Source organism: Pezoporus wallicus, unplaced genomic scaffold (genome assembly GCF_028554395.1).
Source record: "Pezoporus wallicus isolate ANWC-B61680 ecotype Strahan unplaced genomic scaffold, APGP_CSIRO_Pwel_v1 contig_2372, whole genome shotgun sequence".
Taxonomy (NCBI): Eukaryota; Metazoa; Chordata; class Aves; order Psittaciformes; family Psittacidae; genus Pezoporus; species Pezoporus wallicus.
In genome coordinates this window covers 238,340-265,154 of record NW_026635198.1, presented here as the reverse complement: position 1 = coordinate 265,154, position 26,815 = coordinate 238,340, and the positions used below count along the sequence as shown (strand labels likewise).

The window sequence follows — 26,815 nt, the reverse complement described above, 5'->3', positions numbered from 1 at the left end:
TTTGAGGATATTGGTGGATGTGACCCGGCAATATGTACTTGTGACCCAGAAAGCCAGCCGTATCTTGGGATGCATCAAAAGGAGTATATTCTCCACTGAAAAGACATTTTTTCATGTCAGAATTCCTCTGTCTTTTAAGATGCAATGACAATAATTTGATTATTACTAAGAAGATAATATTCATCAGTCTGAAATTGTGTCCATACAGCCGTTGCATAAATACTTTCATTTCTTTCCCATGCACTCACTATTTTACTCTGACTCACAGAGAACTGTGCTCAGGTTCTTCGGTCTTTTCCAGGCTAGGAAAATTGTGTGAGAAATGTGTACTGTGTAGGCTATGTATTGTGTAAGAAAATAATAAGGAAGCAAATAAATGATGTTCTTCCTCTGCATTTCTTAGCAACCAGGGCTTATCATGTTCTAATCTTTACTTTCTAGTAAAGTTTTTCATTAAGGCAATTTTCTTCTAAGAAGTACCTCATTCATGAGCTGTTGTTCAAGCTTGAGAGATACACTATATGAGCTAGATCAGCTGTGTTCTGCTGTAGATTTACTGGAGCTGGTTGGAATAGTAGACAGGAAAGCCCCTGGTGTCCTCTCACAGAGGCCACCCCTGCAGTCCTGGCAACACCTATCACCACATCTAGCCACCTACACCTAATTATTTTAAAATAAGTTTTTAGTGCTTTGCTTTCTCTTTCTATAGTAAACAGAATAGTGAATTGAAACTGAGCTGGAGCTCAACAGCACTTTTTCTGAGACATCACCTGTGTACAGTCATTGCACCATCAAAATAGAGGTCAGACTGTGCAGGGATGTTTCTTGCTCCTTCACTAATATACTATGCTTGTCAGAAATAATGATCCAGCTAAAACAGGTTACTAGCAATTTTAGGAGAAGATAAAGTGTTGAATAGTCTTCATGTAATGTACTCAAAAGAGGCTTTGGTTTAAGTATGAGGCTATTATCTCAAATCTGAGATCCTGATAGATATTTACTGGTCAGTTGTTACTAGAAAAGTCATTCCAAACTCACAGTGTAGAAGTCATCTCTAATGTTAACAATGTAAAAATTATATCCAAGTCTGATCCAATGCCTCAGCCAAAAGGGCAAGACTCTGAATTATCCAGGGAATAATACATTTGCTCTGCCTTATGGGATGAGATTACACCTGTAATAGGCAACTAAGTCATAACAAGTTCACTAATCCTTATTCTTTTTGAGCAGAACTCAAAGTTACAAGCCCAAACTTAAGGATCTTTGACAGATACCTAAGTAATCAACGCTGAATCTTAACCTGCTGATGTAGAGATAGATTTTTGCACAGTGCCACAAATGACTTCTCTGCTAATACCTGTACTGGTAATTTCAGTGGTGAGGTTACCTACTACAAATTAGCCAGCTCTAAAACTTTTGCATAGTGTTTATCTTCCCCTTATGTTTTTCCAGCTATTGGAACACTTATAGTGATTCTTCAGAAATAAACTTTTTTAAATGAAGGAACAACTCTTTAAAAGGAAGAAAAACATTTAGGCACATATACTTGTCAGAAAAAATGAAATGAAAGTGGCTAAATTAATATAACTTGGCCTAATATGGGGTGCAGTTTAACAGAGTAATGAGAAGCCGGACTCAGCCAGGCACCTTTGAATTCTCTTGCATTAACAAACTGGTACTCCTTGAGTGATCAAATGCAATACTAACGGTTGGAAAGGGAAGTAGCAGTGGGGACTGATCAGGGATCTGACTAATTTACTAGTTAGCTGATCTGGCTGCGTATGAGGAGTTGAGTAAGCTGATCTGTGGGAAAAGGGCAAGTGACATTGGACTGAGTGCAGGAGAGGATTTGAAAATGTTAGGCAAGCTACATTAAGAAATCACCTCAGAATGAGAAGCATATCTCACTGGGCCTCTCCAACATATTACATAGGGAATTACCTAAGCCTCGCATTTGGAAACATCACTGTAGAAGGCTGTATCCTCTCATCTCCATCAGAAAAGTGCATGTCTTTCCTGTGGGACTGAAGGAGTGAATCATGGAGGGACGGCAACATCTGTGAAACTATGCCAAAGGTATGTCCTAACAACATTCCTTTTTTAAAGTTCAGGCAAGCTAATTCACTTCTGTCAAATTCTTCCCAGAGGCAGAAAACCTTGCCTTCCTCTTCTGTCGAAGAAGTCAGGGCTACAGCAGCCCCACTCTGACTGACAGATTTTAACCCAACTTCTTCCTCCACATCCACAAATTTGTAGCTGATAAAGTATAAAGTATTCTGTTGTCAGTGCTTGACTATATGATCAGGAATATTAGTATAAATTACCAATCAGATGCCAATATATATGTTCTTAAGTGTGTATAAATTTTCTGTTTTTAGGCAATGTTTCATGAATTCCATTGAAAGAAGGATCATAGTTATGAAATATATTTTTTATAATACAGCAGGGTCTCTTTCTAGAAATATTAACGATGCATATCTATTATTTTCAAGCGAAAAGATAAGTCATTTGCTCAAAAGTCATTTGCTCAAGCCTTATCCTTTAAGGCTGCTTGCCATCACAATTATTGTGATTCATCACTGATCTGAACTTTACCACAGAGGGAATGTGTGCATGATGAGATATCAGTTACTCATCAGTGTTCTGAATTTTTCTATGTAGTTCACAAAGTGTGAAGTGAAAATTTCAGAATAGTAACAATTCCTAGCTATTTCAATTATTTCTGGTATAATTTAGAAAACTTGTACAATCTTTCCGTGCCTCAGTTCCTCACTCAGAAAAGATTAGAGATCTGTTCTTTCTCAACTTTCCTTCCCCTTTCGATCACTCATTAAAAGTAGTACATATCCTAAGTTAGGTGTTAAATGTGTCTTATTTAGCCTAATGGATTTGTAATCACAATGCTATCAGTACTACCTGTATAATTCAAACTGTTCACTGATTCCTCCTGATTAGCTGAGAACAAGCATGCTTACATTAGTATTGCATTCCTTTGTAGGGCTCATTCCCACTCCTGATGCAAAGTCAGCATACTTTACAGTGTACTCCAAACCTGCACATTGCTGTCTCACAAATCTTTACACATAGGAGTTGACTGTAATTTATATTAACATTTACAGATGTATTAAAACAGAGAAACTAGAACGAAGGCATTGTATCTGAAGTTTACTTTCAGCATCAACAAATGGCTATTTGCTGTAGCTGATAATTTTTGGAAAACAAAGAGACATCTTCTCCAAGAAATTACATTCTTTGGCAAGCCTTGTATTGATATACGTACACATGCATCTACCTAGTTTAAAAAGTGTTACAAAAGGAATATACAACAAAAGAAACATTATATTTTAAGACTGCATCTGCAGAGTAGGAGGCCACATGGACAATTGCCGTCACTATTATGTGAAACAGAAGCATGAAATCAACTTCAAAACAGGACTAAGAAACCCAAATGGCGGTAATTTAGTCACTGCAAGAGAAAACTGCAATTTCAAAATTTCCATCTGTTCAGCAGCACATATCACTTTCAGGACATTACCTTACTGATATACTTCAAGCCTGCCTCACTACCCCTTTGCAGTGAAAGATTTTCATTTTCACATCAGTGCAAAGAAAAGATGAGATTTTCTGTAAACAGAGGTGGAACAAAAGAGCACCCCAAATATCCCCAGCACGTGATTGCAAACATGAGTTGTACTAATACAAGAAACTAGACTTCAAGGGACTGTGAGAAGGAAAAAACCACACCCTTTAGTCACATGCATGGAACTTCACTGGAAGTAGCTCAGCACAGGGTTCAGATGACTACAAAAGAAAGGGCCGCCATGTACTAAGCATTGCTTAGAGTGCTGGCTTTGTGGATTCTTTGCAGCAATTTCTTTTTACAGGCAGCTAAACCCTGGGTGAAGTACTGCACAATGCACTGGCTTTATGGATATTTTTAATTATATGACATGCAATTTTGATCAGCCCACATCCATACGTGGTTCCAAAACAGCACTTTGATAAACCAGAATGATGGTTCAGTTCAAGATTCTTGTAAGGATGGAAAGAAGTGTTGAATGCTCCCATTCTTGCATTTCTGAATAAATTAACAATGTGTGTGGGGAAAAAAACAGTGTTAAAAGATAAAAGCAAAACAAACAAAAACCCCACAAATGAGCCCCGCAAACCCCCTTCCTGAGGTGTAGTTTTCTTCCTTTAATTATTTTAAATTATAAGAAAACTCCAGAAAACATACCACCAAAATGAATGTTTTTTCTCTGAAGTCAGCAATGATAGTATATTATTGGTGTAAGAAAATGGGAAGAAATAGGCTGCAATTACAAATGCGCTACCATCAATTCAATGTACAAACCACACTTAAAACAAGTAGAATGAACATGTTTTGCTAATAAGCAGAAGACAAAAAGAGAAAATATGTTTTCTACATTTTAAAAATGAAGTCCTGGGCTTGTAGACAGATCTGCTACTTATTACCATTGGATTTGAGATTCTAAGTCCCAGTCTTAAATACAACATACTTCTAAATATAGTCAAGGTTCTCAAGAAGCATTTACCTTCCTTTATCTAGGTCATTGCTAGAAAAGCATGGTTTTTGTACACCACCAGTGTAAGCTCATGTCTCATGTACTCCAGAACAAGGGATAGGTTGGATTCAAGATATTAGAGCTAAAGGCTGTTGGTTTGGCCTTACATTGTATAATTGCATTATCTGGTGCTAACAGTAAAAAACACATGGAACTTAATATATTCTTTTCTATTCCAAAGCCAGAATGAATTTATTGAATCTGTGTATAAGGGAATATGTCTAATCCAGTCACATTAATCACAGCAAAAAATGTTACTAAAAAAATAGAGGCATGTGTTGTATACCCAAGATGCAAAGCAGTAGTTTTTTGAGGCTTTAATGAGTAAGAAGCTGAAACATTCCACTGGGCTTTTGTATGACGTGATTCTGGCTGTGTTTTTTGTTTGTTTGTTTGTTTTTTGTTGCTTGTTTGTTTGTTAGGTTTTTTTTTTAACATGTATTTTTAACACACATACTGAAAGAACAAAAATTTATCCATACTTAAATGTAACAACCTCTGCTTGGGATGAGGGTGAAGACCCTTAGGTCTCTACCATTTCACCTAACAAGCCATCAGAGTAAGGGGGATGCATGGGATACTTTTTCAGCATTTCTCTGCTATGTGCCCAGTAGCTAAAGATGGGGAAAAGCAAAGCAGAAGAGACAACTTCTATGCTCTGGAGGTGATTGCACCAGTTAGTAAATGAAAGAAAATATATTCCTTGATCTCTTCAGTGCTTTTGTAGCAGTGTTTGTAAAATGAGATGTTTAAGAAGGTAATAGCCTACTCAGATCTGGCAATTTTTTTTTTTTTAAAGGCAGTAAATAATGCATTCTTGACACCTTAGGTTAATTTTTTGCACCAAAATCTGATTCTCAGTGAGTAACTATTTCAATGTGAACAAAGAGGTATAGCTTTCCAAACCACATTCCCGGAAAAAAAAACCAAACAAACAACAGTGTTATTCATTGTTCCCCTTTGAATTCAACTTATGGTAGAAAGCTGGAATGCAAAATGTCAGCTTCATGAATAAAGTGGTAAATTAATTTCAAACCCGCTTATTACCAAGGCAGCCAAACCCCCAGAATGCCACTTATAACATGCCTGCATGGCTTGCAATTGCATATGTGATAACTGCAAACTAACTTCATTTTCAAAATAAACCATGTAAATGTAGGACAACTTCAAAGGGTGGGTTAGACAAAGCTTCAGGTGTGAAGAGTAAACCAGACAGTAACAACTATTGAAAATGTAAAATTTATTTGTTCTTTTTCCTCCATTGGTTCTGTGACTTTTGGTTATCTGTCTAGTTTGTGTCTTCTTGGGTTTGTCTGTTTGGTTGTTTTTTTAATTTGGTGCAGTGAAAAATGCTCATTAGCCCCTGAAAAAGCAGGAGAACATTGGCAAGTAGGATATGATCTTTCTGGGACATCTTCATAGACACCATTTTCACTATGTGATTTAATTTCTTTTATAATCTGAGTTTTTCGTAGAAGATAAAAACTCATTACAATATGTGAAAAAATTAAAAATCTTTTTCATATGCAAAGAGAAAAAACAGTAACAGCTCTGAGAACTGAGTTAGTCATCCAGAGTTGTGTCTCCTTCAAGGTATTTTGAAGAACTGTATAGTGTTTGTGTATACAGAAGTTGTGCTTTGGTCCCACAGCAGGAAGTGGCACTGGAAACCGGCCCCTGAGGGGCATCTTGCAAAAAAGGGAACTCTCTTGAATCAATTTCTCATTATAGTGTACGACATTTTCCACTGGTGATCTCTCCTGCCTCACAGCCCAAACAATGCTTAGGTATCCAGGATTTCACAGGCATTAAGATGAAGGTACGTTTTGAAAGAAGAAAATAAATAGTGCTGCTGTTTTGACTCTTTAGGTATGCAAACCCATGAAAATGTTTGACCTGTATTGTTTATTTCATAATTTCTTAATCAATTTCTACATTGTCTACTGTCAAATATGGGGGCTTTGAAAAATATGAATTGACAGCCTTTAATGAAGTATAAGTTTCAGGTAGTCTTAATCAGACAATCAGTCCCAGCGATTCCCCTTAGCTAAGAATGTGTATTAGAGCCATGAATAAAAGATTTCATTGCTTAGTTATTGAATTTACCCTCTAAATCAGGCACAATATATTTTTAAAGAGTACTTGATTTTTTTTTTTTTTTTGTCAATTTTACTTTTCTTTTTTTTTTTTTTCCTTCCAAAGAAAATATTAAATATTGCTGTTTCTTAAAACGTTAACTTTTGTATTTAGGAAGATAGAATACTTAGTTCCACAAACTTTTCAAAATTACTTTGTTCAGACACAAGGACCATGAACAGATCTACACTTCAGGAAACACTCAGGTATCCTGAATTTTTAAATCTAAATGGTTCATTTTCCTCACGCTCCAAGTAGTAGCTCTTAAGTTTTGTGAAGATTGGTTTAGCTACTTTCATTTTTCTTGCCCTGTCTACTTCCCAGATTCATCAGGTGGGTTTTGTGCAAACCCTTATAATCTCTGCAGCTGCAGTGGCAGATGGGCTGGCAGCTCCCCCTGTGTTACCTCTCTTGTCTCTTATTCCAGCAACCGCTATGGTAAACCAGAGGTAAGGCAGCAGCCAAAAGGTACTGGCTATATTTGAAGCTCAGCGATGAAAGCAATTGGACAAGTAAAAGACAACAACAACAACAAAACAAAGTAAAATATAACTGTAGTACTGGTTTTAAATATTAGGAATACTTCCTTACTTAAAAAAAAAGTATTTTTTGACAATGAATTTTTTTTTAATGGTTATTTTTTACATTCTTTTGACTATGGACATAATTTCTATCCCATTAGTTTAACTGGACTGCTTATATTTGGCTAATGTGCATTTCTCCAGAGACAAAAGGACCAGAGACCCTTTTATTAAAAAAAATATTGTCAGGCAATGAATTTTATCTCACACCTCATAGACTGAATGTCAGCACCATATGCTAACATAAAGCTCTTCATGGCACAGGATTAAAAACACACAGTCATCTGTGAACATCTAAGAAGAAATGTTCTGTCTTTCTGCTCATCTGTGCTGGCATAAATGGAAATACGTGTTCTTTGACAAGTTGTAAATGGAAAACCTTTTATGTATAGATGGCTTTTCATTCCCTCCTAGTCACCTTGAGTGTCCTTATGCTGCAGTGCTTTTCTGTGGACCAGTTCATTGCATACAAACGCAAGGAATACTCCGTGGGGTCTGCCCAGCACTCCATCTGCTGTTCTGCCTACAGCAGTGCCAACAAGAGGTGCTATGCAGATGCGATCCACAAATCTGGCCATCTTCTGTAACCCATTTTCCATGTATTCCAGCATCTACAGTGACTTAATTAGGGATGTTAGAGGGTATATCCATCTCTAATACCTTTTAGTAGCTTTTCGTGTACTGTTTTCTACAAATTTGCCAAGTCCTATTCACAGCCTACTGACACTAGCATTCCAGTGCCTGTGGGAGCAAGGTGCAGGAGTTTATTGCATACTGAGAAATGCCTCTCAATGCTGTACAAAAGATACTCCTAGGAACAAGTAATGTCCAGAAAACAGCAGAGATCTCTTCTGAAATGTCTTACTCGGACTCAATTTTGTTTTTTTTTTTCTAAGTTTATCCAGACTTTAAAAATCTTTGCTCTCTGCCCCTGTGTTTTCTCTCTCCAACTGAATTTACTTGTATTACCTCACAGATTATTTCAGTTCTTGTTTCTAACACCAGAAGTTGTTGCTGCTTTAAGATTTGTTTGTTTTCCTATATCAGGTCCCTTTTTGACTTGAGTTTTCCACAATGTTTATGTTAATGTTAGGCACAAATATTTTAACTTGCTTAGTGTTTTCCATCTTCACTTCTCCCTTTCTCCTAATTTAAATAAAAGACATACTTGTTCCTAGAACTACTTTTTTTTGCTCCATCTCATGGGAATGGATGAGCTCTTTACAGCCACTACATGTTGAATTATAAACCCTTGAAAGCTCTTTGTTTTCAATTTATGTTTTCCTTGACTTTTTCTATTGCCACAGACAGCACCATTAATGGCACAGTTCACCCCTTCCCTTTCCAGGCAACTAGAATTGGCTTCTTTCAGAGGCACAGCATGTAGGAGAGTTTACTCACTTTTTGGGTTGACTGTGTGCATGGTGTAGCACACATACTACAGCTGCTGCTGCTGCTACAGCTGAGATCAGTACCAGAATGAACCAGGTGGGGGAATCTCTGTCTTAAAGCATTTTGTTATGATTTTTCATAGCACTTCATAAGCAATGCCAGCATTCATTAAAGAACTTTTGTTCACTGCACTGTGCCAAAATAGCACTATAAATTAATCTGTATGTATTTGTATGAGTGTACGTGTATGTGTATATATTTTTTTCCAGGCAACTTCATTGCAAATTCTTTGGATGTGCTGAACATTCACACATCTTCCTCTACATGACCAGTGCCACTTGTTAATCAGTGTATTTTGAGCATTTTGGTATGGCACCAGGTGTACTTTTGCTAGTCCTTGGATAACACGCACAGAGTAGGTCTGAGGACTTACTACTGAAAAAAAATCAGAGCCAAGATAACTTAGTTAGTTGTGAGTGAAAGATCCCAAACACAGAGGCATATTAATTCTGCAAAGAATTCAGAAGCCTGAGAAGTTGTTTCATGGTGAAGCAGCCTTTGAAGGAATATTCAGGGATCAGAGATACCGCAATTATGTCTTTCTAAAACCAGCTTTGATCAGAGTGGAATATGTTTGTTCGCTGTATCCCAAACTTAGCAAACACATGATATACTCTTGCTGATACTTGCTTTTGCAAATGACAGAATTCATTTCAGGCTGTTTTGATTCATATCTTCCTAAAGCAGATGCCTAAACCAGGTAACACGATTCACAACCTAGAACTGACAGTCATTCTACTGACACTAAGGGCTGGATATATGGATACAGCTGCTGGGTTTGTATCTAGCCACAGTTATGTCAAGTAGCTGCTACCCAAACTGCCTGCTTTCAGTATCAGTTGTGTCATTTCTGTGGTCTTGATTTGCAATCTAAGCAGTAATTCCAAAACTAGCTTGGTATGGCACACATGTTCTTTTTTGCCGTGACACCCAATTAAAGAGTGGGTTTAAATAAAAAATCCCAGGTATAAAAGGCACCAAACAACAAGACCTGTTAAATATATGTAATTTTATATTTATTTCTTATACCTGGGACATCACTTAAGTAGTTAAGTGACTGTTTCATATTATTTCACAGGTGCAAAATGAAAACATGATGTTCTAACTGCTTTTTCAACCAAACTTGGAAGTATAGAGTCTCAGTTTCTGCAGACAGTGTGGCACGAAGAGTGTGCTATGGCACATGTTACAGTCATTCCCATCATGCTGATAATAACCTTTTTCCAGTGTAAGACACTGTTTTCCAGTAGCCTGGCAAGTGAACAACAAGGTGTAGGAGGTAAGTAAAATATCAAATAACAGTTCATCCTACACTAGCCATCCCAGGTATCTGAACTTGTTACCAAAGCACTTTCTATAGCCCACAAAGAGAAATGGAGACCTCTGTTAGGAGGGGTGTCCAAGACAAGTAAAAGTGAATGGCCTAACATTTTGAGAGCTGCAAATAGCTAAACATGAATGTCATTGCTGAAGTGAGTCATATCCAACAGAACTGAAAAACCACCTGCTCATTGTAAGAACAGAGCTCCTGGGAGAGCTACTGAGTGTGCAAGCCTTACTGAGAGCCAAATCCTTTGAGTACACAGTGGTGGGACCTTTCTTCTTCTATGCAATATCGTTGTAATTGCAGATGCACCTGAGCTACATAACACTGTGTGGATTTCCAAGCATGAGCCTGCAGTCATTCTGTCTTGGAACAATAACCTGACAAAAGAAGAAACTGAGAAGTATACTGTGAAGTATATTTTGAGTTACAAATTCTTCAATACCACTCACGAGAATGAAGTAAGTTGTTCAATGGTTACACATAGTTTGAAGTGAAATCATGTATTACTTCATTCAGTAGACAAATTTGCATAATTTCCTTTTCAATACTTAGTACTGTCTACTTTCATGCAATTCCTTCTTTCTTCTCTTAGGAAAGACTGCAAAAGAAGAAAAAGAGAATAAACCTTAACTTACACTCTGGTTTTAATGCTAAAGTCAAAACACAACTTTTTGCAAAAGAAACAGATGATGTAATTAAGGAGAGTGGCTGGACAGCATTTACTTACAAGGCACCTCCAGGTCAGCTGTTTCCTCCATGTTGTTAAGACATCATGATAGTGTTTGCTGTTGCTTGGAGACATAATTTCCAAAAGCTTATTATTCCACTTTTACTTTGGTATGGATTTGTTAAGAATATGACACATAACTTCTTGGAATATTGCAGAATTATTTCCTTTATTAGACAAGTTCAGATTCAGAAAACTCCAGCTCTGTTGAGCAAGCTGTTGAAAAGACCCAAAAACTCTTTCATTTTCCCTAGAAACTCATGTCTTGAAGATTGCCTTCCGTATCACCCAGTTTCAGGAAATCTTGAAAGAGCAGTTTTTTTAATCTACTTCTTTGGGTTAATTTTTCATTAAGTGGGTTAGTAAGGCTTTTGTTGTTAGTAGCAGGTGTACTGCCATTGTCCAAAAAGCAGAATGACCTATTTGTTCCCACCTCCCACTTATTCACACTTCTAAAAATAAGGCTATATAATGGGTTTGTAAGGGCATCCATCATGGTATTATGTAAAATAAATGTCAGTCTTTTTACTCCTTTTTTTTTTGTTGCAGTGTATATTCAGAATTTTTCATGCATCATATATAACATTTCTTTTTTCAATTGCACCTGGTATATTAAAGCAGAAGCTCCTGAAGATATACAGATCTTTTTTTCATACAGGTAAGAGTTTTGTGCAAAACAAGTATGAAATCATGGTTTTGCAGCTAAGACCTTGATTTACAGGACTTATATTTCCTTCTCACAGACACATAGGAAAAGATTTTGATTGCCAGCAATATATAAAAAATGCAAGGAAGAAAAATATTGGCTGCCATATGAAAGAAATATATTTCCAGCCATCAAGAAAAATCAATTTAAACATAACTGTAAGAGGTATGAAGAATAATTCAAGATTGTCTTATTACAAAATTTTTACACCTCAGACAATAGGTAAGTATTGCCTATTATTACCTATTATGAAAAGTTAATTCATTGGTTATTTCATTGGTCTGAAAAGGAAAGAAATACCCTCCCTCTCCCCCCAACCTGCCTTTCCTGAAAAGCCTGTATCTTTCCACTCCAGCACTCCAGTTACAGGAGGCATCCCAAGTCTGTATGATGGCAGTGTTGTCATAGCCCTTCAGGCCTGAACACACTGCTACCTCCTCTTGCTTGTTTCCCATGCACCATACATTGGCATAAAGACAAAGATCATTGATCAAAGAGACAAGGGAAGAAGGGGAAGGGAAAACAAAATTTAAAATGGAAACCCCAATGTGGCATACACCACCTGTGGAATGCCACAGCTTCATGCAGCTGCAGCCACTGGAGCAAGCACAATGGCTTCATGGACCAGCAGTGCTGCCACTCACCCTGCCTGTGTCTCTCTGTCTTTCCCCTCTGGCATCACATGGCAGAAATGTCAGCCCCAGACCTCGCTGACCCTCTCTACAGAGACTTGCTGTGCACTTCTGCCTCTGCTGGGAGGGTTTTTTCAGAAAACTCCAACAGTGGTTCCTCCCTGCAATGTAGTGGAAGCCAGAGAGGGCTCAGGCTGCTTGAGTATTCCAGCACACTAGAGTACTATGATCACTGCCCTAACACTCACCATGCTAGAAAGTAACTATAGACTTGCTTATCTAAACCAGAAACTAAAATACTGGGAACTCATATGTTCTTTGCTTCCAACTGTACCCCTTGTCCCTCTTTAAAAAAACCCATTGCCATCACACTCCTTGCATTTCTACGTTCATGGTGAACATAGTGACAGGAGGGGGACTTTTTGTTTACTCGTTTACATGTCCTAGGCACATCTTTCTTCCTCTGTAGCAAGTACTTGTGTGCTCATTTACAAGAGAGAAAGTTTTCTTAAGCATCTGTGGCAAGCGTCATACATCAAACATATATACTGCCAGGAATCTGTATCCCTTCAGTAACCCCCCAGTGAGAGATGAAATTAATTCTCTTTCAAAGTTATACTATCAGGCTTATGGGCAGACTTGGAGTATCCGACAAGAAATATGTATCCTACATGGCAGGGAGCCTGAAGCAGCTCGGAGGTCTCCTTGCTACCCATACAGACTCTGGAGAGTGAAATCAAAGGGCTTGCTTCTCCTGTCCACTCCTACTACCTTCCCTAGAAAGATACATACAATCATAGAATCACAGAATAAATTAGGTTGGAAAAGACCTTTAAGATCATCAAGTCCAGGCATTACCCCAGCACTGCTAAGTCCACCAGTAAACCATGTCACTAAGGGTCTCATCTACATGTTTTTAGAACACTTCCAGGGATGGTGATTCCACCTCTTCCTGGGCATGAAACAAACCCCTGTAATATTCTTTATTTTGGCTCAGAAATGGATGCTACTTAGTGAACAGCACTTTTAAGGAAAATGAGTCACTGAATGACTCCTTTGGGTGTGAAAAACTCCAAAATAGTCAGCTGAGTATTTTAAGACTAACGCACAGTGTTTGTTTTGCATAAGCATAAATATGAGAAAGAGCATGTGTTCCAGAAGGTCTCTCTGTGTGTTTTTTTTCAGAGAAACTGAACCCGCCTATCAACATCTCAGTTTCCCTTGAAAACAGAAGTATTCAAATTCACTGGAAACCCCCGCCTACAATTGGTTCTGCAAGTAGCAAGTGTTTTTTGTATGAAGTGAAAATAACAGATCGTAAGGTAATAATATTTTAACTATAATAATGCACTTAAACTGCATAACTGCCATAAAAATTGGGCATCATTTGAATTCAATGGAGTTAAAAGTCAAAGAAACTTTAAAGAAATCCCAAGGTCTTTCATAAATAATCCAACTTTCCTTGTTTTTCTGGTCAAAAATGGAAAATCAACACGCTTTCTGAAATTTTTCAGAGTCATGCTTGCATTGAAGTGGCTTGGTTGTTTTTTTCCTTTTCATCTTGAATTTGAATTCTACATTAGTATTTCATAGATTATTGACTTTTATAGAAAATGGAGTACCGATAAAAAGAAAAGTTTAGCAGCTAGTTTGATAATAGTTTTTTAGGGGAAAAAAAGGACATTGTAATTATTTCTACATGCATCACTAAAAGAATCACACCTGCTTTTCGCATACATTATACATATTTAAAAATCTTTATGGTGTATCAGCATCTTCTTTTAGATTTACCAGTAAGAAATAGAACTGTGTTATAGTTTAGGTTATTCCATATGGTGACTAAATAACACCTGGCATTACTTAGTGGCAGTTTTAAACTACCTGTAAATAAGAGCTGAAAAGTTTTCATGCAGATTCTTATTTGAACCACAAAAGTACAAACCTAAGCACTTAATTCAGAATATGGTAAGTATGAAATTCAGGTGTCCATTGGAATGTGAATTTCCTAAAGATTCAGAAACCTAATTACTCAGGTTTATATGGTAGTTTTCATTCAAGCTGTCTTTGAAGCTCTGTGTTTGATTAAGAACCTAAATCTCTGCTAACACACAGTCTGCTATCTGCAGTCAGTGCACAGTACTCTAACAATAAAAAGCTTATCTAAACTGGCTACAAACACTTAAAAGACAATGAAACTCTGAAAGAGCATATAAATAAATTGATATGTATCCACCCTTTGTTAGACATGGTAGAAAGGAGAAGTGTAATGGGAAAGACACAATATTGATCACATAAAGTTATCTGTCTTTATAAATTACAGCAGGATTTATTAATTCAGATGCAGTACTAACAGCGCTAGGCAGCTTCCAGAGCAGAGCTGGCATTTCCTATGCTCTGTCATTCCAACACACAGAAAAGGAGCTCAAGGTCTGTATTCGGACATGTCAAAGCTTCCCAGTCCTTTTGGGGATTTTCCAGGAGACAGACAGGTAGCCTTCTTCTAGGTCATCTCTGCAGCTAATTATCATTCCCTAAACCATTCCTAACTCTAATACTTAAAAATCCATGCCAGAGACATCCCAGGCCTTGTCCTTTTCTATTCACAAAGCTCCTAAGTGCTAAAGGCAGTGAGCAGAGGGATCAAGGGAGGCTCATGCTAGATCTTTGGTATCCTGTTCATGTAAGGGTGCCTGCTAAGTGAGGGGATTTTAAGGCAGACTTGAGGAGAATCAGTATCAAAGCTGACAATGATTAAAATGGTAATTACCTATCCCAGAAGAAGAAAGGGGAGGAGGCAATGTTAAGGAAGAAAACTGCAGCAGTATTACAGAGCAATATTACAGGAGACACAGGAGGGGGAAGCATGAAGCAAGCTTGAGATTCTGTTTCCTGATCAAAACAATGTCTTAATATCTGTCACAGAGACTTAATGAGTTGAGCTATTAGGGAATTCATAAGAAGGCTTATTGGCATTTGCTGCAGAACAAGTAAGAGTATAATGATTAAGGTTGATTGTTTATTTATTTATTCTGAATACCCAAAGAGATGACTTGCTGAATACTTATCAGCACAAATAATAATACTGTGATACAGACTGATAAATCTTAAAAGTAGGCAGTTAAATCTGCAGGTGACTGAAAGCTAGGAAGGGTTGGCAAGCATAAAGATTAGAATTTGAAATATTGGGTAAGTCTGAAATCAACAAGCCAAAATTCAGTAATAAGAAAAATCCTATGATTAGGAAGTAGAGGTCAGATGTGTCAAAGCAAAATATAGAATTAACGTACAGGCAGCAAGAGAGAAGAAAAAATGTCTGTGGTTTACACCAAACCACCAACTGGTTCGATCATTCCATGTGTTATTACACAAAGGTCAAATTACTCAGATTTATATGACAGATATGTCACATGTAAGATGTAGGTTGTGACTAATTTGACCTTCTAGATACTGAGTTTCATCTGAAGTTTCAAACTGTGCTTTGGGCATCACCACAACATATAAATATGCTGGGAAGAAGTTTGAGAGAACATCAGTGAGAGTTCTAGGAATGGAAGACTGAGGGACATGTTCTAGTGTAAGCGAGTGTAACTTGTGTTAACAGCCTTCTGGTAAATAAAAGAGTACAGGGATCAGACTTACCCATGCCACCTTATGAGTAGGATAAAAAATGACTGACTAAACTCAAAGCAAGGAAAAAGTAGGCTAAAAGTCAGGAAAAGTATCCTAATAGCAAGAAGTGCCTGCCACAGAAACAGGTTTCTGAGGCTGCTTGGGGATGGATCTCTATAGAGTTATGGACAATAGATTAGACATCCTCCACAAATGTTCTGGACAGATGTGACTGAAAGTTGCTGCACAAGAAGGTGGTCTACGTAACTTCATAAGAAGCCTTTGAGTCTTGCATTTTGGAAATTTCCTATGATGATATAAGCTTATTACTGGCTCTTTAGGAAGAGATTTTCAGACACAGCTCTTGGTTAGCACTCAACCCTTGTAGTAATTTCCAGTTTGCTTTTGAAATCCCAAGGATTTTCCCCCATTTTTACTTACTTCTGAAAACAGCATGTGAACTTTTGGACCTATGTTTGGCACCAGCTCTGTAAAGGCCTTAAAGAGCATGAAGGAAGAGAAAGAAATGGCATAATACACAGGATCAAATCCACACTACACTGGTCAGTGTGAGGAGAGCAGAACATCCCTTTTTCTTAAAGTTGGACTTATGATACTACCTCACCATGCTTTCTTAACACCCAAGATGCAAAGATTCTGGGATCCTCTGTGTCTGAGATGAATACTTTCTAATTCTCTGCAGCTTCCTAACATTGTTTTTAATTTTTATGAGCAGGAGTTTTCTGCTTTCTTATTTGTTCCTTCTTAAATTCTTAGCATTACTTATTTACAGAAGTTAGCTACAGTTTTCAAAAGTGATGAATGATTCAAAGATCCCTCTGTTTTAAACTCTGGCACTTCTTGTGTGGACTTGATCTTTTGAAGTGTCATGCTTTCTTTTGTAGGCACAATTAAAGATATTTGAAAGTAGTCACAAAATTAGTGGATATACCTCACCAACAGTCAGCTGAAAAATGCAAGATTTTATTCTATTGGACAAGCAGGTATAGCAAACTACCCACACCAAACCTTGAAACCTGCAATTTCGTAGTTACTGTATTTGTCCTACATTTGGTGTAGTAAAAAATGAAATTCTTACTGTCCTACTATAGCTGATAAGTCCTTCCATCTTATCAGTTCCAGGCTTTCTTCCATTTCAGTCCTGAGTTTTAACACATGGCAGGTAAGAGACAGATTGTGTCTGGATGTGAACACCTGTTCTGAAAATCTCTTCCTACTAGATTAGAGATGTAAATAATAGTATTTGACATCCCTAGATTTATATCTGTCTGATTTGCAATGAAAAATCACCTAAAATAATCCCCTAAACCTATCTTGAAAGATTGTAAATGTCACTGGAGAGAAATACGAGTATCCGTTTCATAAACCAGCAAGAAAATGTGCAGCACAAGTAAGGGTAAAGAAAGAGAAATGCATAAGAAACAAGATTTGGAGTGAATGGAGTGAACCAGTGCTTATTGATCATGGTAAGTTATCATGTATTTATTGTTCATAAGCCTTATCATTAGATATGTTATGATCCATATCATTCAACATATTTATTATTGCACATGTTTTCTCCTTGCTGTATTATTGTATCATAGCAGTACCTAGAGATCCATGTCATGCACCAGGCTCACACAGCTCTAGGTGCTTTAGGAAAAGGCAGTCTTTTGTCTAATGACTTGTACTTCCTTGATCTTAAGGCACTCTTGCACATGGCTTTTCTCCTGAAGTAAATTGCTTCTAACTCTTGGCAGCCTTTAGAAAACAATAATGGTCAGCCAATGAAAAGCTCTGAACACTGCCCTGACTGCCCTGCTAGGGACAGCCCGAGCATCCCTATAGATACTTTTACCTGGAGTTAGTAAGACAAGAAATTCACAGAAGTCATACTATTCACCAAATCACATGGTCCTTAAGGACTAAATCTAACATTTCTTTTAGTATATCAGGGGAGTAATTTCTTATCTGAAGAGGTAGGAAATGGTTTAACTCTCATTTAAATTAATGTATATGCTCTGGCACCTGCAGCTCACTTCAGCACAAACAAAACAAGAGCCTTGCAATACTTTTCCTTCACCTCCTATGACTAGATTTCAACATTCATGTACTAACAAGGAAAACTTGTGCTTCTTGTGATGACAAAAATGCCTCCACATGCAGCGGCTTCTTGATGTCAGGTGATGTCAGACTAGCTAAAAGGGAGGTAGTGTAACGGAGGGGTGCTATATTTATGGAGAGAAACTAATGCACAGGTTTGCCTCTGCAGGTTGACATGCAAAAGTAATAATAATAATAAAAAAATACAATACTATTGATAGTGAAACAGAACAAGACAAATATATTTACTTAATGTAACAGACTGTGTTTTGGAATATGTCTTTGTGATCTGTTGAGCTTCAAGTACATATTTATCTGAAGACACACGAAATAAAAGGCCAGACATTACTGTTTTTTGCAATGGATTGAAAGTAAATTCAGTTATTGGGTTTATACATTGTCTGCCTACTTTACCAGGTGCCTCACTGCATCCCAATAGTCTGCTCAGCTGCCACCTATATTGCCCCAGATTCATTCATCTAATTTCAAAAACATTTCATTTGTGAAGTGCTTGGAGAGAGAAACCTAGTTATTTCGTATGTCCACTGTGGGGAAGGAGAGAACACGTTTCAGGCCATCAGAGACTTGAAGTGCCCTTTGGAGATGCTTCTTTCTTCTCACTGAAGATAGGGATTGCCTAGCATGGTAGCATGGCCAGCAGAGGGGTCTGCCTAGTGTGATATATAGACAGTGGAGGGGAGAAAAATTAGAAGGGCTTTTACTGGTGGGGGAATGTAGATTTACTTGCTTCCTGCCAGCCTCTCACCAGAAGAAGGAAATGAAGTTAAACAACCACCTGTCCTGGTTCCAGCCTAGCAAACCTTCTCAGCAGCTGTAATTGTCCTTCAACTGTTTTCTAACACTGCTGCTTTCCCAGCTTCTGCTACAGCTATTGCAGAGGTTGAACAATCACAGCATGTTTCCCGCACTTCAGAAACAGTTTATGGTCAACAAGACCACCATTGCATACAAGCTGTAATATCCTCATGTGTTCAGTGCAGAGTGTTGATTTACCCCTGGAGCGTACTGCATATATGCCAAGTTCACATGACACAGCCATGTCCCTTCTTCCTTCTGTGCTCAGAGACAAACAGTAACTTTTATAAAATGAAGCTATGAGTATATTACATGGAGCAGTCACATGCTTGGGAAAACCTCTTTAAATATCTCCCATGTCTAGAGAAAGTTTTCTACCCATTTTAGTTTCTATTCCATCGAAACTATATTCTTTCTGCTAATTGGGAACATGTAAAAGTGGACATTATGAACTGTATTTTAATATTGCCTAGATTTAAAAAAACCCTGGTATTAGTAGTATAATTCATGATAACTACATGAAAGTCACATACCTAATTTCATAGATACAGTGAATTGAAAGAATTGAATCTTTTTGTGGAATAACATGAAAGGAAAAAACATCCGTTTGTTATTTTTATTTTGGAATGTGTTAATTCTTCTGCTGAAAGTCTTGAAGGAGTGTGGAATGACCTGCTTTTTGTTTGCTTCTACATGACATTCCAGTGTTTCATCTAGGATATGTGCTATATTTTTTTAAGAATGGATTTTGAAGAGGCATTTCAGCCTCCAATTAAACAAGCTGAAACATCAAAATGAAATAACATAATTCAAAACATAACTAAAATATTTGTTCTGAAATGTTCCTTTGACATGAAAAGAATTTGTTAATTTTCTCATGGGAAACACATTCACTTTCCATTGGAATTAGCATATGTCCTTGAAAAAAAAACATAATTTAAACTGAACTGATCTCTTCAGTATAGAAACTTTCTGCTAAAAAAGAAAAGTTTAATCAGCTTTATTCATTTATAGAAACTTGAAATAATTGGTCTAATTTTTAGAGCTGCTGAGCATTCATAGATCTCTTTGAAGTTAAGGGTAGTTCAGAGGTGTTCTGCATTTTTGCAAACCAAGCCACTTGTTTTGATTTCAAAGTACTGTTATCTGTGACTGAGTTGAACCATTTACATCTGAAAAGAAGCTCCCCCCTCCCCCCCCCCCCCCCAATTGGTCTACCTGAAAGAATTTGCATGCTGCTTCTTCTTCCTTCTTTTCCAAAATGCATGAAGTAAGAAAGCAAGAAAAACAAACCTCTTTGTGGTTCAGTTGATGCAAAGACCACTGCTTCCTCTTTCGGGTGTGTACGTGACATGGGGTTAGCAGAATGACGCAGAACAAAAGGTTTTCTACTACCCAGTCCAGATATTGTTCAGAATATGTTTTCTGAGCCTTAATCTCAAAAGACAAGAAGGGGAAAACTCCCTTTTGATCTTAAAGTGAATAAAGCATAGTTTTGTATTTTAGCAGAATGCACAGGCTATTATACTCAGTATTGTCTAGAAGTTTGTGAGTTTTTTCTTGGTTTCATATGAAATTTGTGGAAATTCGTAATATCCTTGGTTTAAGCTAGAGATGGGTTCAAACTAGGAACTTTTTCAAATTCTTTTATTCTTTGAATTTTATCTAGACTGATCCTAAAACCACTGTTTAACTGGCCTTAGACTATTAACATTTTAAGAGCTGTTCCTTCCTGTTTTTCTTCAAAGTGCTCAGTTCAAAATAATCCAAGCTCACTGTAGTTCTAAAGCTAGGTACTAAACAGACAAATAAAGTTGCCAAAAATATCTGTTTGAGTCAGCTGAAGACACTGATATTTTGGTATTTTGAGTATTTCTGCAGGAAGGAATGCAAGGTACAGAGCAGTAGTATTTGTTGAACAATATAAAAATGTATTGCTATCTTTTCCTTAGGACTATGCCTAGCAGCATTAAAAAAGGTAAATATAATGAAAACCAAATGTTACTTTTTTGGTCAAAGAGAATATTTTTTTTTGACAGAAAGCTTTTATTTTTGTTTTGCCTTAAACCTGTTACAGCTGTGAAGGGGTGCTCACGGGGCCTCATGATGCATGGAGGTGGGAAGTGGCAACAGCAAGAATCCAGAAGCAGCTGGAGTAGCAGCAAGAGTGTCTATAGCATATAGAGAGAGGAATCAGGGCTGGATGGAAGTACGCAGTGGCAGGACAGGCCATGGCCAGCGTATGAGAGCAGAAAAGACAGGCCTGACAGGCGGGGAGGGGGAGTTGCCCTTTATGTTAGGGATAGGCTGGAGAGTATGGAACTCTGTCTGGGGACAGGTGAGCAGTCCACAGAGAGTTTGTGGGTCAGGGTTAAAGGGAATATAGCTATGGGAGACATTACTGTGGGGATCTGTTACAGACCGCCTGATCAAGGAGAACCTGCGGATGAAGCACTCTATAGACAGATAGGAAAAGCCTCATGCTCGCAGGCCCTTGTTCTCATGGGGGACTTCAACCATCCTGACATCTGTTGGAAGGACGGTACGGCCCGGCACAAGCAATCCAGGAGGCTCCTCGAGTGTGTAGAAGACAACTTCCTTCTGCAAGTAATAGAGGAGCCAACAAGGAAAGGTGCCATGCTTGACCTCATGCTTACCAACAGGGAAGGGCTCGTTGGAAATGTGACACTCCAGGGCAGCCTTGGATGCAGCGATCATGAGATGGTTGAATTTGAGATCCTCAGGACAGTGAGAAGAGTGTGCAGCAAGCTCACTGCCCTGGACTTCAAAAGAGCAGACTTTGGTCTCTTCAGGAACCTGCTTAGTAAGGTTCCATGGGACACAGCCCTAGAGGGCAGGGGGGCCCGAGACTGTTGGTTGATATTCAAGGATCACCTGCTACAAGCTCAGGAGTGTTGCATCCCAACTAGAAGGAAGTGCAGCAGGAGGGTCAGGAGACCTCCCTGGATGGATAAGGAGCTGCTGAGGAAAATTCAAATGAAAAAAGAGGCTTATAATAAGTGGAAGCAAGGACAGGCGGCATGGGAAGAGTACAGGGATGTTGTCTGGGAAGCTAGGGACCAGGTTAGGAAAGCTAAGGCCCAGTTAGAATTACACTTGGCTAGGGATGTGAAAGATAATGGGAAGGGATGCTATAGGCACGCTAAGGCACATGAAAATCAACAAGGTGCTTGGTGTCAGCCAGCATGGCTTCACTAAGGGGAAATCCTGCCTGACCAATTTGGTGGCCTTCTATGATGGGGCTACAGAACTGATGGACGGGGTAGAGCAGCTGATGTTATCTACCTGGACTTGTGTAAAACGTTCGACACTGTCCCACATGACATCCTTGTCTCTAAATTGGAGAGACATCAATTTGATGGATGGACCACTCGGTGGATAAAGAACTGGCTGGGTGGCCGCACACAAGGAGCTGTGGTCAATGGCTCAATGTCCGGCTGGAGACCAGTAGCGGGTGGTGTCCCTCAGGGATCAGTGCTGGGACCGGTCTTGTTCAACATTTTGTTGCTGACATGGACTGTGGGATTGAGTGCATCCTCAGCAAGTTTGCCGATGACACCAAGCTGTGTGGTTCGGTTGATACCCTGGAGGGAAGGAATGCCATCCAGAGGGATGTTGACACGCTTGTGAGGTGGGCTGATGCCAACCTCATGAGGTTTAACCATGCCAAGTGCAAGGTCCTACAGCTGGGTCGGAGCAATCCCAGGCACAGCTACAGGTTGGGCAGAGAAGAGATTCAGAGCAGCCCTGTGGAGAAGGACTTGGGGGTGCTGGTTGATGGGAGAATGAACATGAGTCGGCTTCAGTGTGCGCTTGCAGCCAGAAATCCAACCGTATCCTGGGCTGCATCAAAAGCAGCGTGACCAGCAGGTTGAAGGAGGTGATCCTGCCCCTCTACTCTGCTCTTGTGAGACCTCACTTGGAGTATTGTGTGCAGTTCTGGTGTCCTCAACATAAAAAGGACATGGAACTGTTGGAACAAGTCCAGAGGAGGGCCACGAGGATGATCAGGGGACTGGAGCACCTCCCGTATGAAGACAGGCTGAGGAAGTTGGGTCTGTTCAGCCTGGAGAAGAGAAGGCTGCGTGGAGACCTCATAGCAGCCTTCCAGTATCTGAAGGGGGCCTATAGGGATGCTGGGGAGGGACTGTTCATTAGGGAGTGTAGTGATAGGACAAGGGGTAACGGGTTAAAACTTAAACAGGGGAAGTTTAGATTGGATATAAGAAGGAAATTCTTTCCTGTTAGGGTGGTGAGGCACTGGAATGGGTTGTCCAGGGAGGTTGTGAATGCTCCATCCCTGGCAGTGTTCAAGACCAGGCTGGACGAGGCCTTAGGTGATACGGTTTAGCGTGAGGTGTCCCTGCCCATGGCAGGGGGGTTGGAACTAGATGATCTTAAGGTCCTTTCCAACCCTAACTATTCTATGATTCTATGATTAAATCCAGGGAAAGGAAGGGATGGAGTCTCCTGGAGCACAGGAAGCAAGGGAAAGTGCTGGATGAAAACAGCAGCAAGGCTGAGGGCTACAAGGAAGAAGGAACAGTGCTGAAGTAAGAAGCCCCTCGCTCCCCTGAAAAAGCTCCAGAAAATGTTTCTTTCAATCAGTGGAGGTTCAGGAATAGCACAATAGTTATCAGTCAATATATAATTAACCCATTTATGAACTACACTTCCCCACATCATTATTAACATTACCTTTGCCTCTTTTTAAGAGAAGACAGTGGACGTCATTCTGCTAAGCCTCACATTGTTTTGTTTCCTGATTTTCCTTGGAGGTCTGCTGATACGTGCATGTAGAAGGTAGTGTATGTTTTTGGAAGGTACTATAAATTTCTGGTGAAAGAGAGCTCCTGGTGAGGGCAAACAAACTCTAAAATGGATTAAAGTCAACCACAGACCTTCTCAGATAAATTATGTTTACAAGAAGCGTGTAACAGTGCATTTCCAACTGATGTTCTGACAAAAGGGTTCTAGGTGTTAAGATATAGTTTAAGATACTGAACCCCATCGCTGTCATCTCACAGCTCCCATCCTTGGGGCTTCAGTCTCGCACCCTACTCTCAGATGACTTTCTGTGTATTTCTGTAAATGATATTCTTTCATCCTACTTTACTGCTCTCTCTCTACCCTCCACGTGACTTCACACCATGTTTTTGCATGTCCTGCCTTCAGGGCCACCAACATTAACAATGCCAAAGATGAACTGCATTTGCCCTGTTGACCAGTTTTGTTTCATAATTATTACCTACAGCAGTCTTTTACTGCGAGCTGGACAGTTTACAAGAAAGAAAAGAGGGAAGTCATGCTGATAGATTGAATTTGCTTTTCTGTACTATTAGCACAGCAAAATAATAGTAATGATCCTACACCCACCAACAATTAATGCAATCTACTTCCTCCATGCCACTAAACCTTTCCTACTGACATGGCAGAGAAAGCTTTCTTGAACTGAAAATTAAACTTGTTCAGGATAGGATGATAAATTAAGATGCCTTAATATTTGAAGGGTGCAGTATGGCATGGCCTCTGTTAAAAGTAAATTAATTATTTAATTAATGACTCAATATTATTTCTGATTAAGATAAAAGAAGTTATCATGTGCTCTATCTTTCAGTAAACAAAGACTCAAGGAAATATAGATCTAAAAGAACTAATAATGAAATACAGAATAAAATGTTTCCCCTGTGGCAAACAAAACATCATTAAAAGTCATCTGCATCTAAACATAAACCAATATTCTGGTCAAATAATGAGGAGTGACTCTAACCTCCAGAGAGCGATTCAGCTGATAGGTATTTTTGGTGTAAAATTTACATAGTACTCAAACCAAACAGATAATCCTTTGTGTTGAATCAAAAAGTTTTCATGGTTCTGTGCAAACACCGCTCACTCTCAAACCTTAATTCTGCTAGACTTCAGCAAATGAGTTTAAAGATATTTCTGATCCTATGCCTGCTCCCTGTCATCTGATTTTTTTTTTCTTTTTATCACACTTCACAGGTAATATTTTTAACAATGAAAACGACATATAGGAGTGATTTTTTTTACCTATAGAAATAGTAGTGGCATGTAACAAGCTCTCACTTTGCTTGGAAAACAAATGTCTGTGCATATTCATACTGTTCTTTTAAATCTCTAGCAGGCTAAAAAACAGGCTGAAGAAGACTGGGAAAAATGTTGAGCAAAATGTCTGCAGTGAAACAAAATAGGGTAGAATGGCTTTAGAAATGGCAGATACCTGTTTATTGGTGTATCCATTACAAAGCAATATTGACCGAGCTGTTCTTCAGACAATTAATAGTCTCATGTCTGTACCACTCTCTTGTAGGTATCAATGCCTGGAAGTTATAACCATGCCTGTTCCTCATCCTTCAGATAATATCAAAACTTGGTTAGCTGCAGATGACACCACCAGGTACTGGGTAACACATATGGTATGATTTGTGATTGGAATGGGGCAATATTACGTTTGGAGCAGCAGGCTATTTCCATGAAACATTGAGGAAAAGGCATGCACAATGTTTGCAGTGAAATCAGAACAGAACAGAAAGCTTGCGGAGGTTACAGGACAATGAGAGAGGGTGGAGGAAATCTTCAAGGGAGTATAATCTCTAGCGTGTTTTAAAGTGCCTGTAAAAGTTAGACTATAACTTTGACATAAAACTTAGGTACATAGTCGTATCATCCTGGATGGTGACAAGCAACAAAATCAGTCCTCAAAACAGCTAGGCAAATTTGCCTGTGAGCAACTTTTAGATTGAGACAGTAACCCATATGATCTCTGTATTCTAGTTACATGACAGAATAAGTAATCTGTACTAATCCCTCATACACCAAATAAGCAGCATGCTTGTAAAAATATTCAGAATTTGTAACACCATTGAATACAGATGTTGTGCATAATGCAGTTTTTATCCAACAGAATCAAATGTCAGTGCAAAGGGAGATGTACTCAGATGCTACTATGGGAACACCAGAAGAGAACAGAGATGAGAACATTCAACAACAGAAATGTTTGAAGGAATCTGGATTAGAAGGTCTGTAGGGACGATAGACTTTTTTTATCTGCACGCAAGAGTTACCTTTCTATGAGGCGGAGAATATTCTATCAGACCTAAGAATGGCTGATATTGGAGTTTGTCTGAGCCTAGTAATTTGAAGTATTTTGAGCTCTGATGTTATGCAACTCAAAATGAGGTTTGGATCACAAAGGCAAAGCACTATCTTGCAGTTTGTCTCTAACTATTTACTACTGATGTTCAGCCCTGTAAAATTACAACACCTCATACAATATGATCTAATATTAAGGTACACTTGAGTTAAAATGGAATTAGGCTTAGTGTTTCATAATGCTGCAATAACTTCCAAATATTGTCTGATAGATCAATGCCTTTGAAGACTGGCTATTCAAACAAATTTCATACTAGCTATTCAACATCTGGTTGAAGTGATTTTAAGAGATGGTGGAAGCAATGAATGTCTCTGGAAACAGCAGAGAAGCTCACAAAGGTTCTTTAAACTCTAAACAAAATCTGCTTTCTAAGGCACTGCTTTGTGTAAGCAGATATCAACCGAAAGAAGAGTTGTGTGAAGATAAAAGGTCTTTTAATGCGATGGGCTTATTCTTTTGCAGCTAGCAAAAGAAAAAAAAAACAACCAACTTTAAACAAGGTAAAGAAAACAGTTTTTGGCTGTATTTTGATTGCTTAAGTAAGTATAACTCAGAGGAGTTAAAAGTTGAGAACTCACCAAGATTTGCTATTTAATTTTCCTTGTCTTCCCTTGCCATTTCCATGAGGTGGGGAGCCATGCCAGTTCATTTTGAGGTACACAACCAGGACAGACTATTTTAACTTTTAGTTCAGACAGTATTTATTTTGCTACAAAATAAGGAATACAGGGCCTTAAATTTGCAAGGAACATGTTTCTGTAGACTTTTTTTAATATGTAGGAGGTACAAGTAAATGATGGACCTAATTGTCTGGACAGTTTGGAAACTACCTAAAAAATTCTTGCTCTCATTAACGGTAAAATTTCTCCATTTTTAAGATAATATTGGTTGAAGGAAGTATTTGATTACAACATCTTTAGTATTATTGAAAAGGACAATATAAAA

The 26,815-nt window shown here is 38.5% G+C and overlaps 1 protein-coding gene across 2 annotated transcripts; it reads left to right on the top strand.

Moving 5' to 3' along the window:
• The first annotated feature begins 1,674 nt into the window (after positions 1 to 1,674).
• On the top strand, positions 1,675 to 26,302 carry LOC130600351 (interleukin-5 receptor subunit alpha-like). 2 transcript variants are annotated; one of them, XM_057411605.1, is made up of 11 exons: positions 1,675 to 2,076; positions 9,834 to 10,034; positions 10,386 to 10,540; positions 10,675 to 10,822; positions 11,359 to 11,467; positions 11,553 to 11,737; positions 13,333 to 13,469; positions 17,099 to 17,243; positions 23,412 to 23,499; positions 25,028 to 25,121; positions 25,622 to 26,302. In XM_057411605.1, exons 2-11 carry the CDS (start codon positions 9,932 to 9,934, stop codon positions 25,742 to 25,744), a joined length of 1,287 nt encoding a protein of 428 aa, XP_057267588.1. In that variant the 5' UTR covers positions 1,675 to 2,076; positions 9,834 to 9,931; the 3' UTR covers positions 25,745 to 26,302. The 2 variants fall into 2 exon arrangements, with proteins under 2 accessions (XP_057267588.1, XP_057267596.1); XM_057411613.1 differs by having other exon boundaries at positions 1,678 to 2,076; positions 25,028 to 25,114.
• Positions 26,303 to 26,815: the final 513 nt, after the last annotated feature.

Bases quoted from the DNA above. Each gene is read 5' to 3' on its own strand.
- LOC130600351 (XM_057411605.1), top strand. From the start codon at position 9,932: ATGGCACATGTTACAGTCATTCCCATCATGCTGATAATAACCTTTTTC. The intron at 11,738-13,332 runs GTAAGTATTGCC...GTTTTTTTTCAG, and splicing joins TTTTACACCTCAGACAATAG to AGAAACTGAACCCGCCTATC. The intron at 13,470-17,098 runs GTAATAATATTT...CTATCTTGAAAG, and splicing joins TGAAAATAACAGATCGTAAG to ATTGTAAATGTCACTGGAGA.